Raw genomic sequence first — 14,217 nt, forward strand, 5'->3', positions numbered from 1 at the left:
ATTAGGTCCCGTAAGTGATAGCAAATGTAGGAATTTTAGGTTGCAGGAGGAAATTATCAAGCACGTTCAGTTTTTAGGAGCTATCAGATCTAGAAGCAGATAGTGGCATATGTATTTGTCAAGGCGACGGGCTTATTTTATATTATAGATCCTGGTTTTTGATGGGGTTTTCAGTGTGATCATCGAGCAAATTTCTGGTAATAATATGAACACATTTAGTCTATAGGAGGTCCTTACAGACTGGCCCTCGTGTGAAACAAAATTCGTATAATAAAAGAGCAGTTACACCCAACTTAAGACTCCCTTACTTGTTTTATTTATCCATTTTATAGTAGTATTATACAAAACCCAAATTAACCTGTTCCCTCTTTTCTTATATTTATTTACCAACCACTTACATGCATACGCTTAGTATGTATGAAACACAAACAATGATTAAGGGGCTCATTAACAGTAACACTTCATTATTTAGGGAGATGAACACTATCGATGTACATATATAATTTACATTATAAAACAATTTAGAATTTTCACTATATTATGAAGTACTAACGTGAATTATGTAAGAAGCCTCGGTTATTAACTGCAATTTTTCATCTTGGCTGCGCGATATATATGTACATATGTATACAAATTCACAAGCCTTTATACGGCGTTAAACAAATAATTGGATTCGATTCAATTCGAATTCGCTTCTCGGCCTATGGCTTAGATCAAAAGTGTTCAAAAGTTTGATCAGACATTGCTTTGTTCATCAACGCGGTGTCTAACCCTATAATCAATACAAGTGTGTCATACGGTCTGAGTCATTTAAAAGCGAGTTTGAGTTGTGTTGTTCTTTTTTTTTACATTTTTTTTCCCCTTTTTTTTTTTTATTATATTGTGACGTGTGAATGCAGCTGCTGGTTTGACAACTCTAGAGTTGGATTACCCTGGGGCAGCGAAACTAGTCATCAGGATTAGCCTGGTGACTGTCAAGTGTGCTGTGTTTGTTGTCCGTCCTGTGTGACTGAGCTTGTTGGTCTTGCGGCTTAGAGCTGTTTGACTGTATCAGGCGATATCGGGCCATCAGGATTAGCCTGTTGGTTGGAGGGTGCGGAGTTGTTTGTGTATGACTGGGTTCCCCGGTGGAAGGCTCAGAGCCGACTACCAAGAGGGGGAGCGAAAACGTCTCGCCAAGGCAGCTTGGGGCGGAGACACTGACTGACTTGTAATTGTGTGTCCAAGTGTAAATCCCATCCCCCTCTGGTAGGATGGCTGAGGAGCCGGATGCCAAAGTAGTGGCTGAGGGCAACATCATTGTCATCCTATTTCCAGTGGATGAGCGTGCTCTCTTGTGCCCGCTGTGCTCCGATAGACGGATTGGTCACTATGCGGGAGCGCGAAAGGAGGAGAATCTACTGCGCCATCTCAAAGAGCACCATCCAGACATGCCACCACGATTCCGCTGCTGAAGATGCCCTTTTAAGGCTCCTCCCACAGCGAAATACCAGAGAAAAGTGGTACGGCAACACTGCGCTACCTGCGTACCAGAGCGTGTTGTACCATCGGCAGGCGCGAGAGACAGTGAGCGCCGCCAAGATATTCGCCAACAAATTGGAGCAACGTCCGAGCGACCAGTGCCGACTGTTGATACTCGAACTAGAAGAAGAGGAACACGATCAACATCTGTTTCAAGAGCGACTATACCACTTACGCAGCCTCTCATGAGTAGCGAAGTGTATGCAGTGGACGCTTCGGGTTCATCGAACCCGTCGTCAACCTCAGCTACCGCTACACAAAGAACGGAAAACATAATTTCTGATAACACACTGGTAAATGCCGATCAGTTACCACCAGCGACACCCTCCCCTCCCGCAATTATTACCCGAACACCTACGCCAACGGAAATAGCAGGAAATACAATAACCAATAGCAACATACTAACTTCCATGCAATCACCGCCAGTGGCGCAGTCTCCTGCGTTGTCAGAGGAGGATAATTCGCAAAGGGTAACCCCACATACAAGCCAACCGTTAGGGGCTACGCTACACCCCATACCCATGGTGGAAACCAACGCACCATCACCAGTAGAGCCGTTAACTGCCCACCACGGTACAAACACAGATAAACGACGAATAATTGAGGCTTTGAACTTATCAAACGACCAAGGGCAATTAGAAGAAGCCTCAGTCGAAGCCATGAGATACCTGTCGAGGTTATCCGTCCGTACAGACCGACAGACTGTGAGAGGAACTCACCCAGGTCGTGGTGGAAGAAACCCCCCCACGCAGAGGAGGGCTTCAGATCGTATACGGGAGGCCGCCAGGCTACACCGTCTATATAGGAGCAATAGGAAGAAAGCGGTGCAAGAAATTCTGGAAGGTTCCAATAGGACTTGCCAGATACCCTTAGCAACCCTCGAGCACCACTTTCGTACCCTAGCTGCGCCCAGAGACGTCGAGGAAGACTGGCCGAATATATTCGATCGTGAAGACCCCTCCACCTCAAGCAACGAAGCATTGACTCGTCCATTCACCAGAGAGGAGGTTATGGACAGGCTAAAAGGTCGGGCAAATTCATCTCCCGGTCCTGATGGCCTGACCTACTCCGACCTGCGGAAGGCCGACCCAAAGGCTCAAGTGCTGACAGCGTGGTTCAACGCAGTGCAGAGAATAGAGTCGGTTCCAGTAAAATGGAAAGAAAGCCACATAATTCTATTGTACAAAAAGGGCGACTCGAGTGAGGTGGCAAACTGGAGACCGATTTCCCTGGGGGACACGGTGCCGAAGCTTTTTGCCGCGACACTAGCTGACCGACTAAAAAAGTGGGCCATGGCCAATAGCCGTATAAGCCCCTCCCAAAAAGGGTTTTTAGAATTTGAAGGGTGTTTTGAGCACAATTACGTTCTACAGGAAGTACTGCGTGACGCTAAGAAAAATAAAAAGGAAGCGGTAGTCGCGTGGCTAGATTTTTCTAACGCGTTCACATCCGTTCCACACTCTATAATCTTTAAGTCTCTCGAAGCACATGGCCTACCGAGAAAAATAATTAATACAATAAATCAGAATTACAACGGCATGACAACACGACTCAAGGTTTCAGAGGGCACGTCCCCGCCCATCAACATGCAGGCGGGAGTTCGCCAGGGATGCCCCTTGAGTCCTATAGTGTTTGATCTCATTCTTGAGGTCGTCGTTCGCACGGTGGCCCAAGAAGGGATCGGATACCAACTGGGCAACGCCCTCATTAATAACCTGGCATATGCCGACGACGTGGTGCTAATAGCGGATACCCCGGAAAACCTGCGAAAACTGCTTGAGGCCGCCGAAAAGGGGGCGAGGGCTATTGGGCTTAAATATAATGCTGCCAAATGCGCAACGCTCCACATACCAGGGAGGGGCAATGACATAATGGCTACGAACTTCCTAGTCCAGGGCCAGCCTGTTCGAGCACTGGAGCCAGGGGAGTATTACGACCACCTCGGAGTACCCACTGGCTTCCAGATTAGACAGACACCGGTGAGCACCATAGCTGGTATGCTGAGCGACGTGCGGGCACTGGATCGCTCAGGACTGGCCCCATGGCAGAAGATAGACGCTACGGCAACGTTTTTATTGCCACGCCTAGACTTTATTTTGCAAGGGGCAGACGTAGACAAAGAGTATTTGAGCGAGGCAGATAAGGTAATAAAGAGAAGAGCCAAACGCTGGATGAACCTGCCCCAACGGGCTAGTCCAGAACTCGTCTTCATGCCGCCCCACAAAGGTGGTGGCGGGCTGCTACCCCTGGCAGACCTGACGGATCTCCTCACCGTGGCCCATGCATTTAAGATGTTAAGCTCAAAAGACCACGTAGTGAGTGATATAGCGGTTACATCGCTGAGACAGGCTACGGCGGAAAGGCAAAGAAAACCAGCATGTCATATAGACATGGCGAGTTACCTGTCCAGCGAATCCAACGTCCCACGTTCAAGTAGTGTCGCGAACTATTGGACGAAGGTGCGGACGGCAACGGCCAGAATTAGCAGCAAGGTAAAGCTACGCTGGACATGGTCCTCACCGGAGTCCGAGTTTTGGATCCAGTGTGGTACACCAACTGATTCGAACTTCACAGTTGTCGAACCTGGGGACGCCCATCGCATCATTTCGACATTGCGACGGTGTGTAACACAACACTATGGAGCCATGCTAATAAACAAACCCGACCAAGGTAAGGTGTTCGAAGTGACGTGCAGGACACCACCAGCTAACCACTTTCTCCGCTCGGGAAAATTCACCCGCTTTTGCGACTGGCGTTTTATACATCGGGCACGTCTCAATGTCCTCCCTTTGAACGCTGCAAAGAGGTGGCTTATAGACGCAGACAAGCGCTGCCGCAAGTGCGGAAGAGACCTAGAGACATTACCATATGTGCTTAACCACTGCACCCCCCACTCCGCGGCACGACAGCAACGCCACAACAACGTCCAAGACAGACTCGTAAGAGCCCTGAGGTGCCCCGGGAACGTGAGAGTAAATAGAATAGTAGAAGGCTCCCACGGTACTGCTGGCACCCTAAGACCAGACATCGTCATACGGGACGAAGTAAGCCGACGAATCACTCTGATCGACGTGGCTATTCCGTTTGAAAATAGAGGCGAGGCTTTTAAGGATGCTCGGCAACAAAAGCTACAGAAATACCAGCCGCTTGCTGACCAGCTATCGACACTTGGCTATGAAGTCAGAGTGGAGGCCTTCATAGTTGGAGCACTGGGCGGATGGGACCCGGCAAACGAACGAGTTATAAACCGTCTGAACATCACGCGCTATTATGCAAGCCTGATGAGGAGGCTCATGATAAGCGATACCATCCGTTGGTCGCGGGACATCTATGTGGAGCACGTAAGCGGTACCAGACAATACCGTGATACACCATCATGAAAATAAAACAACCACCAAATTACAGCCAATAAATGCTTTGTTGAAAATTATAAATTATTAATTGTTATTATCTGTTATATGTGTTTAGTTATCATTTAAAGTCCTAGTGATTGAAATATATTTTTGTCAGCAACATGTCAACCTTTACTAATTATAAGGAAGTTTAAAAATTTTTTAAGTATAATAGAGATAGGTTTGAAAGATCCTAGCCTTATTTCATGTACGTTGAATTGTTGATTATCAGCATAAAGTCGTTTAATTTCGCTAATGAGATTTAAAAAACTACCAAAAACCCACACCTCCTACTGAATAAAATAATTTAAAAGAAAAATTTAGTTAAACGGCTTTATTGAAAACTATACTTACATTATTTAGATTAGTTGAGCTGAAAGGCCGCGGTCGTTCTGGCAGGATTAAAATCTAGTTAGCCTGTCAGCTGTATGCGTTCAACTTCCCTTGATGTCCCTGCGCTCTGGGACTCATGTGAGAGGTGTACATGGTTATGTTGAGCCATCTCTTGAAGAGATCGTCGACAGTTAAGTGTTAGTTCAGAATTAAACGAGTAAATAAATGATTGCTGCCTAGCTGTCGCTTAAAATAAAGATCTCGCCGTCGATTTTGTGTATTCCTATTCTTTCCATGATGGCTGATACTTCTGCCTGGAAGACGCTGCTATCCCTGCCGTTTAGCTTAAAACCGTCGGTATATATGGAAATGCTGCTGTGAGCAGCAAGGCACCTATCCACATCCGCCCAATTATCCTTACTGGGTATGCTAACCATGAAGTTGCTGTACGCAATTGTAGTGGTCTTTAAAAGAACTTTTCTCTGAAATTCTGGTCGATGATGATTTACCAGGTCTCGAACCGCACTGAAGAGAACCAATCAACGTGTATCAGCATTTTGCATAGACGCCTCAACGCTATCTCCATTTAAAAGGAAGCCAGGCTAGTAATTAAAGCTTTTTACACTACCGGCTTTCTTGCATTATAAAAGGTCGGTTACCCTTTTTTAATTCATTAGATAAAATAGATTTTTTTCATATCTTCTGATGATGTGTAGTTAAACTGAAGTAAGCTTGTATTTCCGTTTTAAGATAAGAACTCTATTTTTCCCAAAAGAACATTATAGCGTTTTATAGGCTTAGCCAATCTTTTGAGACGTTTGAAAATGTTAAAATAATTTGAAAACATTTTTTACGATTTGTTCTAATAAGGTGGCGGAAGCTGTAATGAGGCACATACCTATGGGTAATTAGTTTCACTTTTCAACGTAGTTACGTTGATGAATTTATTTTCTTAATCAGGCTAGCATATTTGCTCTCTCCCTGTAGTACTATGGGTACAAAGATAGGGGAGAGGCGAAAGAAGTTTAATACATAGTTATTGAACATATCTGCTTAGTGTAAATTCTAAAAGCGATTTTTCGCGCCAAATTAAATGTGATGGCTCAATTCGAATCTTACACTCTACAGCTGAATCGAGCGAACTATAGAATGAGTCCATTTTTTTGTGGCAGCCACGCCTCTGTGTAGCGAAAAATGTGCGCACAGGATCGAAAGGGAATCTATCCCCCCAGCGGGTTAGAGGCCGTAGAATATACCCGCGGCAGGTATGCCTGTCGTAAGAGGCGACTAAAATGCCAAATTGATTAAAGGTTTGCCAGCCCAATTGGTAGCTTCTCCAACCCAACTGTCAACCTGACCGGACCTACTCATGGCGAATATATTTATTTAACAACCGAGGATCTGGTGAACCCAAGTTCCTCATGGATCCTAGAAGGTTTCATGTGGTCATACTAAATCTTTCCCGAGATGGTCGGGTGCATGGTGCTTGTTATCGAAACTTACCGGATATGCATACCGCAAAGGAACATCAACATCGATAACACACCCCCAAAACCTTCGGGAAGTGTCCTTATCACTACAAGCTAGAGCTGTTGGTGAATAAGTACAAGACGTAAAACCGGTGGCCAGCAAATGTAGCGCCAGCACATCTAAGCCGTGACATTTATGGTACGGGAGGTAGCTGTGCAAAATTTATTTATATGGAATCCTTCGTTGTATCTAACAATAATGTTAGCCTTGAAACCAATCGAGAATCATCTTTCCCTCAACTACATTGAGTTGGAAATTGAGATACAAATTCATATCTGGCTATGGTTTTGGTTTAATTTCCAGTTTTGATTCCGATTTGGTGCCGGTTTTAGTTAAAATTTTTCTTCTGGTTTCGGCTTAGGTTCCGAAATATTCCATTTTTGTGTACATTCTAATTTCGGTTTTGATTTTGGTTTGAATTTTGACATGGTTTTGGGTTCGGCTCACAATCGCTTTCAGGTTCATTTCCAGTTTCGATTGCTATTCTAGTTCCTAGTTCTGTTCCAATTTTGGTATCAAATCCGGCTTTGGTTCTGGCATTGGTTCAGTTGCTCCTCCGTTTTTTTCGGATTTGGTTCCAACTTCGGTATTGGTCTCGATTCCGTATTCGTGATGTAAGCGGCACCGTGCTCGGTTTTTATTTTGGAGCCGTTTGAAAGTAAGTTTAGAATTTCGATTCGGATTCAGTTCGGTATCGCCTTTAGCTTCGGTTTTAGTTTGGTTAGGGTTTCATTTGGTGTTTCGGCTCCAATTTCGATAGTTGCGTGTATAATTACGGATTTGGTTTCGCTGCCGGATTAAGCATCAGTTTATCTTCCGGTTTTTGTTCCGATTTCGGTTCTGGACTCGATTCAGTTTCAGTTTGAATTTTTATTTAAGATTCTATTTCCTGTTTTAGCTGCCGATATTAGTATGATCCGGCTTTGGTTCCGGCATTGGATCAGATAACTTTCAGTTTCTCTTTCGGTTTTCCTTTCGCCTTTAGGTTCGGTTAGGTATTCATTTCAAGTTCGGCTCCGTTTATGACTTCAGTTGCATGTATAGCTCCAGATTTTGTTTCGGTTCCGGTTTTGGTTTCTCTACCCGTTTCCACATAAGTTTCTCTTCCGGTTTCCGTTCCGATTTCGGTTTAAGACTCGATTCAGCTTCAGTTTGAATTTTTATTGTGGTTTAGGGTTCGACTCGCTATGGCTTTCAGTTTCGCTGCTTGTTTCGGTAGCGATTCTATGTAGTTCTTGTTTCAGCTCCGATTTTGGTATGACATCCAACTTTATTCCGGCATTGTATCCGATAACATTCAATTTCTCTTTCGGTTTTTCTTTCGATGTCAGTAACGTGTTTGGTTCCCATTTCGGTGCCGGATACGATTCTACGGCTTCGTGTCTAGACTTTCCCTTCATTACTTTCTTATCCTCTACATTAGTTTATTAGCTGTATTTCGTTGCTAACTAGTACAATTAAAACACTAGCTAGCTTACCGAATTGCATGGAAATCAACAATAAAAAGTAATCGAGTTGAGTTGGCTAAGGTATTTGTCGACCTGATTGATAGTGTTGTATAGTGTTGCATATTCAAAAATAGGGCACTATTGTGAACGAGCGAATGAAATGAACATACGAATGTGCAGATAAACAAAAATAACAAAATAACAGCGTGGCGGCAGAGTGACATACACTCAAACAAACACACGCATTTCATGTATTTTGTTTTTGTAATTCTCTGGTTGAGTGTCAAAAACATACTGCGCTAGAAGTAGAAATGTCATAGCAGCTAAAGAAAGTAATAATTAGCTGATAAACTTCCACAATCTGTATGGTTTTGGCATAATGAAACTGTGTAGCTAGTTGAAGCGTTTTTTCAAGCTCGCTTGAAAAAAGAACACCTATTGTTATTTTTAATTTTTTTCGTTTCACATTCTTGTCTCTGCTCTCTTCTCCAATTTCAATTTTTTCAAGTCTTCTTTTACTTTAGCCCTTCCATTTTTATCCAGTCATCTTTACTTTCGCTTTATCTTTTACTTTTTGTTATTATTTTGATTACATTCTCTGCGGAAGGAAATAATTCCATTTCCATCACAAACTGCATTACCAGCGGAAGCACACGGCAATACCATAACTGGCATTACTAAATCATCGCGGCATCTGCTGGGATAAAATGTGTATTAAAAAAAATTAGAAGCACAACGTGACAGCTGACTGTCAATTTTATTAACCTAGCAATTTCCAGAAAACAATCAAGTCATTGGGCGTTCTACCGCGCTATTGCTTAATAAAATAAACTTTTACCACAAATATAAAGAGTTCTCTACAGCTTAGCAGGAAAAAAGAATGGATGCGATTAAAAAGACACATGAAGTGCAATTACAAGTGCGGCACAATGCAGAGGAAATGAGAAACACGCTCAACAATCTCTACCGTTGGGAGCAGGAAATGAAGGCTAAAGAAAAAGAAATGAGCCGACGTCCTGTGTCAATGGATGTAAATTAAAATAGATTCGTTAAAAATAAATGTGTTTATTTCTTGGTTCTTTTTTTTCAGCAGCAAGGGGCAGTGCCCGTACGCAGTCATGTCGCAGCGAAATCGTCAGTAGACAATAAAGCGCAACAACAAGCCAAATCAACAACAGCTGACAACGGTAACGGAAACACAACAACAACGTCCAGCGCTGGTAAACATTAAATAATAGTTATTTGGGTAAAAGTCTAGTTGAGGGGTCGACATTCAAATACTCTACCCAAAATATCGAGAGAGGTGTCAAAAGACGCGCATTAATCTCGAGAACAATAATCCGAAGGGGGAAAAGAAAATTTGTATCTCTGTCCGGAGATATTTGCAGTTGAAGTTGGCGATTTTCATGTGGTTGTTGTTGTGTTTTTACCCACATTGTGTGGCGGTAGCCACGGTTATACCACACACCCGGACTTGGCATGGCGAAGCCCAGGGGAGAAAGGTGTTCTGCGCAAAAATACTATGGATCCCACCCCCGGTTTCGGAGGTACCCGTGGGTCTCTTTTCGGTTTTTCGTTAATATCATTTGAACGAGTTAAAAATTTTATTTTCCGCCTTCGGATTATTAATACTGATTTCAAGACGCGTCGTTTTACACCTATCTCGGTATTTTTGGTAGCGTATTAGCAGTCGACCCCTCAACTAGACTATTACCGTTATTTGCCCAACCACTTTACTTACATGCTTGTTAACCCCCTTTTTAAAGCAACTACGGCAACCGAAAAGCTAGAGAAACCTCTTGATCCGAATGAGGAAAAACGCAAACAAGCTAATGACTTTAAGGATAAAGGAAATAAGTACGTTAAACTTGGCGAATATGAGAAAGCAATTTTCGAGTATACAAGGGCAATTGATATATTTCCTGAAGATGCTGTATATTATTGCAATCGCGCGCTATGTTACTTAAAATTAGAAAAGTGTGTAACAACCTTATACGAGTTGTAAATACAACATATATAGTTTATAATTTTTCTTGTAGATATAATATATGCATTGAGGATTGTGAACAAGCAATCGAAATCGATAATCTTTCGGTTAAAGCATACTATAGACGCATGCAGGCGAATGAGTGTTTGGGTAATAATATGGATGCGCTTAAAGACTGCACTACAGTGTTGATGATCGAACCGAAAAATAGTGAGGCAAAACGAAGTTTGGAGCGCATAAACGAAAGATTGCGTAAAAATGGTAAGTGCGAGAATTAGACCAAGTGCTGGAGAAAAATTGGAATCAAAAACTGTGCGCGCCTTATTTAGTTAATAGGTTTTGCAAGCTTGCCGCCGTGGTGTGGTTGTTGTTGTTGTTGTAGCGATAAGCTTACTCCCCGTAGGCTTTAGGGAGTGTTATCGATGTGTATCCGGTACGCTGCGGTAACACAGCACCATTAAGGTGCTAGCCCGACCATCTCGGGAACGATTTATATGGCTACATTAAACCTTCAGGCCATCCCTCCCTCCCCAGAGCCTCGTCTGATAGTGAAACGGGATTCGCCGCTTGAAGGTGAGGTTGATATTTGGGTTGGAGAAGCTATATATTGCGCTACACAACCCATTGAATCCCGTGGTCGCGCACCCTTTACCACACCGAAAATCCTGGGTTCCATTCCCAGGCAAAGCAACATTAAAAATTTAGAAACAGATGGCGTTCGGAGTCGGTGTAAAACATGTACGTTCCGTCCCCCCAATTTGTAGAAAAATTTTAAAGGCGAAAAGAAAAATAAAAGCACGAAGCAAATTGGAAGAGAAACTCGGCCTAAAATCTTTTGGATGGTTATCGCGCCTTGTACTCTGTAATTTTTTAAGCTTGCACATTGTGTTTTCGGTTTTTGCCAATAGGTTTCCTGATCATGAACAAAAATGTAAAACTGATATGGTATTGGAATGGGATTTTTTAGTTTTTTTTCGTAGAACCGAGTCCGATTACAATATTTATCGATGTTATCGATGTTGTTGGTATTTAGCCGGATATAGATCCGGTACGTTCCGGTAACAAACCCGACCATGTCGGGAACGATTTATATGACCACATTAAACCTTCTAGGCCATCCCGCCCCCACCCCATAGTTTAATGAGGAACTTGGGGTCGCCAGAGCCTCACCTGCTAAAAGCCTCGTGGGATCATTATAAAAAACATAATCTGCCAGATCTTGTATGTTGCAAACCATTAACACAACGGGTGCCCACAATTTTTATATCTTCACCCTCCAGCGCTTGAACTAAAATATTTAATTTTGATACAAAAACAATTTTTTTAAATTTATTTCAGTAAAGACAACGAAGGGACCCAATTTCACCGCAGCACGCGAAAATATGATAGATATTTTACCAACCGACAAACCACCATACAAACGCTCTAAAAAACCATTACGGCGTGTACCCATCGCCGATGTTGTCGGTCCTAAAGATACTAAAAACTGCGAAAATTCAAGCTTGAAAATCTCAGATGACGATATAGACAAATTATTTAATAGTAATTGTGGGCCTTTTGTTGAAGTTAAGCAACCAAAAAGTAGTAATTTAGGCAAGAACATAAAAAAAGAAAATACCCAACATAGAGGTGAAGGCGAAAAATTACAAACAAACAGTAAACAAATTAATGAAAATCATAAATTAAACATTGAAGAAAATTGTACCTCAGCAACAAAGATGAGCAATTATAACACTGCAGCTAATATGAACACATTCTTGCTGAATGCTAATGTAAGCGCAATATTTTCCTTTACGACACTATTTGATTTATTCAAAAAAATGTTAGATGCCATCAAACAAAGTACCAAATATTTATTTGGACGAAATTAAAATTTATTTGAGTAACTAATTTTAATTTAAAATGTATACTTTTTTTAAATATTAGCCAATCTTTTGTATTTCATGTGGTATAATTTAGCTGCTTTAAAGGTGCTTAATTTTTCTAAAATTCCTTTGTTGTACTAAACAATGTTTAAGTGTACAAAGCACAAAAATAATTAATTTTAACGCCAAATAAAGTAATTTATACCAAATTAGGCAGTAATTCATAGCGCATTGTGCACTAATAAAGCACATAAAATACCAATACAAAAATCCAATAAATTTGGAAATCATCATTTTCGAAACAATACCAGTTTTGTAAATGTTTAAGTACTTAAAAAATGTATTAAAAGAAAAACAAACAAAAAATATTGTTTATACATTTATTGAAAATAATTAGTATTATTTTTGTTATTATTAAATGGGGTTTAGTTAAAGCTTAAATATTGTTTGTTTATAGATTACAAAATAAACCATCTTTAAACCAAAATTTGTTGTTTCTATTCATTAAACTTGAATGTTAAAACAATTACAAATTTTCTTTTCAGCGCCCTTTACCGCCAGCACCAACATCGACAGCGCAATTTTATTCAAACTGGAAAGAATTGGCACCCGCACAGAAGTATCAGTACCTAAAGGTAGCATTACATACTCATTTTCCAAAAGTTGCTTGAATATTTATTAATATAATTCTTTTATAGAGCATTCAAGTGTCCGAGTTGTGCAAAATACTTGGCGCAGGTTTCGATTCCGACACGCTTACAGATACACTTCATACTCTGCGCGACTTTTACTTAACAAATAAGGATGAAACTATCGCTGGCACATTATTAGAAGTCAGTAAAAATGAACAGGTCCACATATTATCGTTGCTCATGTCAGCTGAGGAACAAAGAAGTTAGCAAACTATTTTTAAAAAAAGCTATAATGACAAACTAATTTCCTATATTTTGTTTTGCAGCTGTTATGGATATTGTTAAGCACATCAAAGAAAATGAAACGAACAACTTAGTAGCTGAGCAAATAATAAAAAATTTCAATTTGAATTAAATGCTTTCTATTACTTAATTATGTGTATGAAATATTGCCTTAGTTATCAAATTAAAACTGAAAATATACATATACATATACCGCATATTTATTAATATAGCCAATTCTACGGGTTGTAGCATTAGTAATATATAATTTTGAAAAAGCGCATAAGAGATTTATAAAATCCTAAAAAAAATCAGAGCAGTGTTATGAGCTTCTGGAGAGAACTGGTGAAGTTTAAAATCCCTAGAATTGGCTGTATGGATTTGGAGTATAAAAAAATTTCAACGTACTTAAATGTTAAAAATACAATACGTACATATTTATTCAAAAATGTCCAAAAATTTAAATATCCATTGAACTGTTATGCACAGATACATGATAAAGAAAAATAAAATTGAAGTTTAATTAAAAACCTGAAAATCAACAATTCAATACCAGCGTTGAGTGGATAACATTGTCATTATTGCACCTGGATGATGTAGGAGAATGCGACTAACATGAATTACTTGGAAAAAGCAGTTGATCTTATGAATGTAGCTGAATGGATGCTAAATTTACACTATTCTTAGGATATTTAGAAAGATGGTATGGAAACAAGAGAAATTCTGCAGTGTACTCATCATTATTAGGTTTAATGTTCTATGGGGAGCTTGGGGTCGCCAGAGCCTCGGCTGTTAATGAAAAAAGATTCTCCACGGATAGGTGAGGTTGACAAATGGGTTTGGAGAAGCTATATATTGCGCTGGCACCCCTTTAATCATACACCACACTGCAATATCATATATTCGATCCGACATCAACCGCAGGGACAATGTCTTAGAAAGTAAAGGATTATCTGTTCGGTCGGGCGATGCAAATCGAGAAATCATCAACATCTACATCCCTCCTGTCACCTGTTGCCCCAGTGGATACCACCCTGATATCAGCGGCGTACTCACTGGAAACAATTGCATTATCATAGGCGATTTCAATGCCCATCACGATCTATGGCATTCAAACTTGCGGGTGGACAGTAGGGGTGAGATGTTAGCGGATCAAATAGAAGAAACAACGTTCTGCACTATAAACGGACACGCCCCACACGTATGGTGGGAAGCTGTCACAGTTCG

At 41.1% G+C, this 14,217-nt stretch overlaps 1 protein-coding gene across 2 annotated transcripts; it reads left to right on the top strand.

The window, feature by feature from the left end:
- Nucleotides 1–8,984: 8,984 nt before the first annotated feature.
- On the top strand, nt 8,985–13,535 carry spag (spaghetti). 2 transcript variants are annotated; one of them, XM_067777886.1, is made up of 8 exons: nt 8,985–9,254; nt 9,315–9,444; nt 9,991–10,201; nt 10,264–10,472; nt 11,550–11,983; nt 12,622–12,711; nt 12,775–12,970; nt 13,035–13,535. In XM_067777886.1, exons 1-8 carry the CDS (start codon nt 9,105–9,107, stop codon nt 13,121–13,123), a joined length of 1,509 nt encoding a protein of 502 aa, XP_067633987.1. In that variant the 5' UTR covers nt 8,985–9,104; the 3' UTR covers nt 13,124–13,535. The 2 variants fall into 2 exon arrangements, with proteins under 2 accessions (XP_067633987.1, XP_067633988.1); XM_067777887.1 differs by having other exon boundaries at nt 9,318–9,444.
- The last annotated feature ends 682 nt before the right edge of the window (nt 13,536–14,217 follow it).

Source organism: Eurosta solidaginis, chromosome 3, assembly GCF_040869045.1.
Source record: "Eurosta solidaginis isolate ZX-2024a chromosome 3, ASM4086904v1, whole genome shotgun sequence".
In the NCBI taxonomy this organism is placed as follows: Eukaryota; Metazoa; Arthropoda; class Insecta; order Diptera; family Tephritidae; genus Eurosta; species Eurosta solidaginis.

Coding starts and splice junctions, on each gene's coding strand:
- spag (XM_067777886.1), top strand. CDS start 9,105: ATGGATGCGATTAAAAAGACACATGAAGTGCAATTACAAGTGCGGCAC. Junction 9,445..9,990: donor AACAACAACGTCCAGCGCTG/GTAAACATTAAA, acceptor CCCTTTTTAAAG/CAACTACGGCAACCGAAAAG. Junction 10,202..10,263: donor TGTTACTTAAAATTAGAAAA/GTGTGTAACAAC, acceptor TTTTTCTTGTAG/ATATAATATATGCATTGAGG.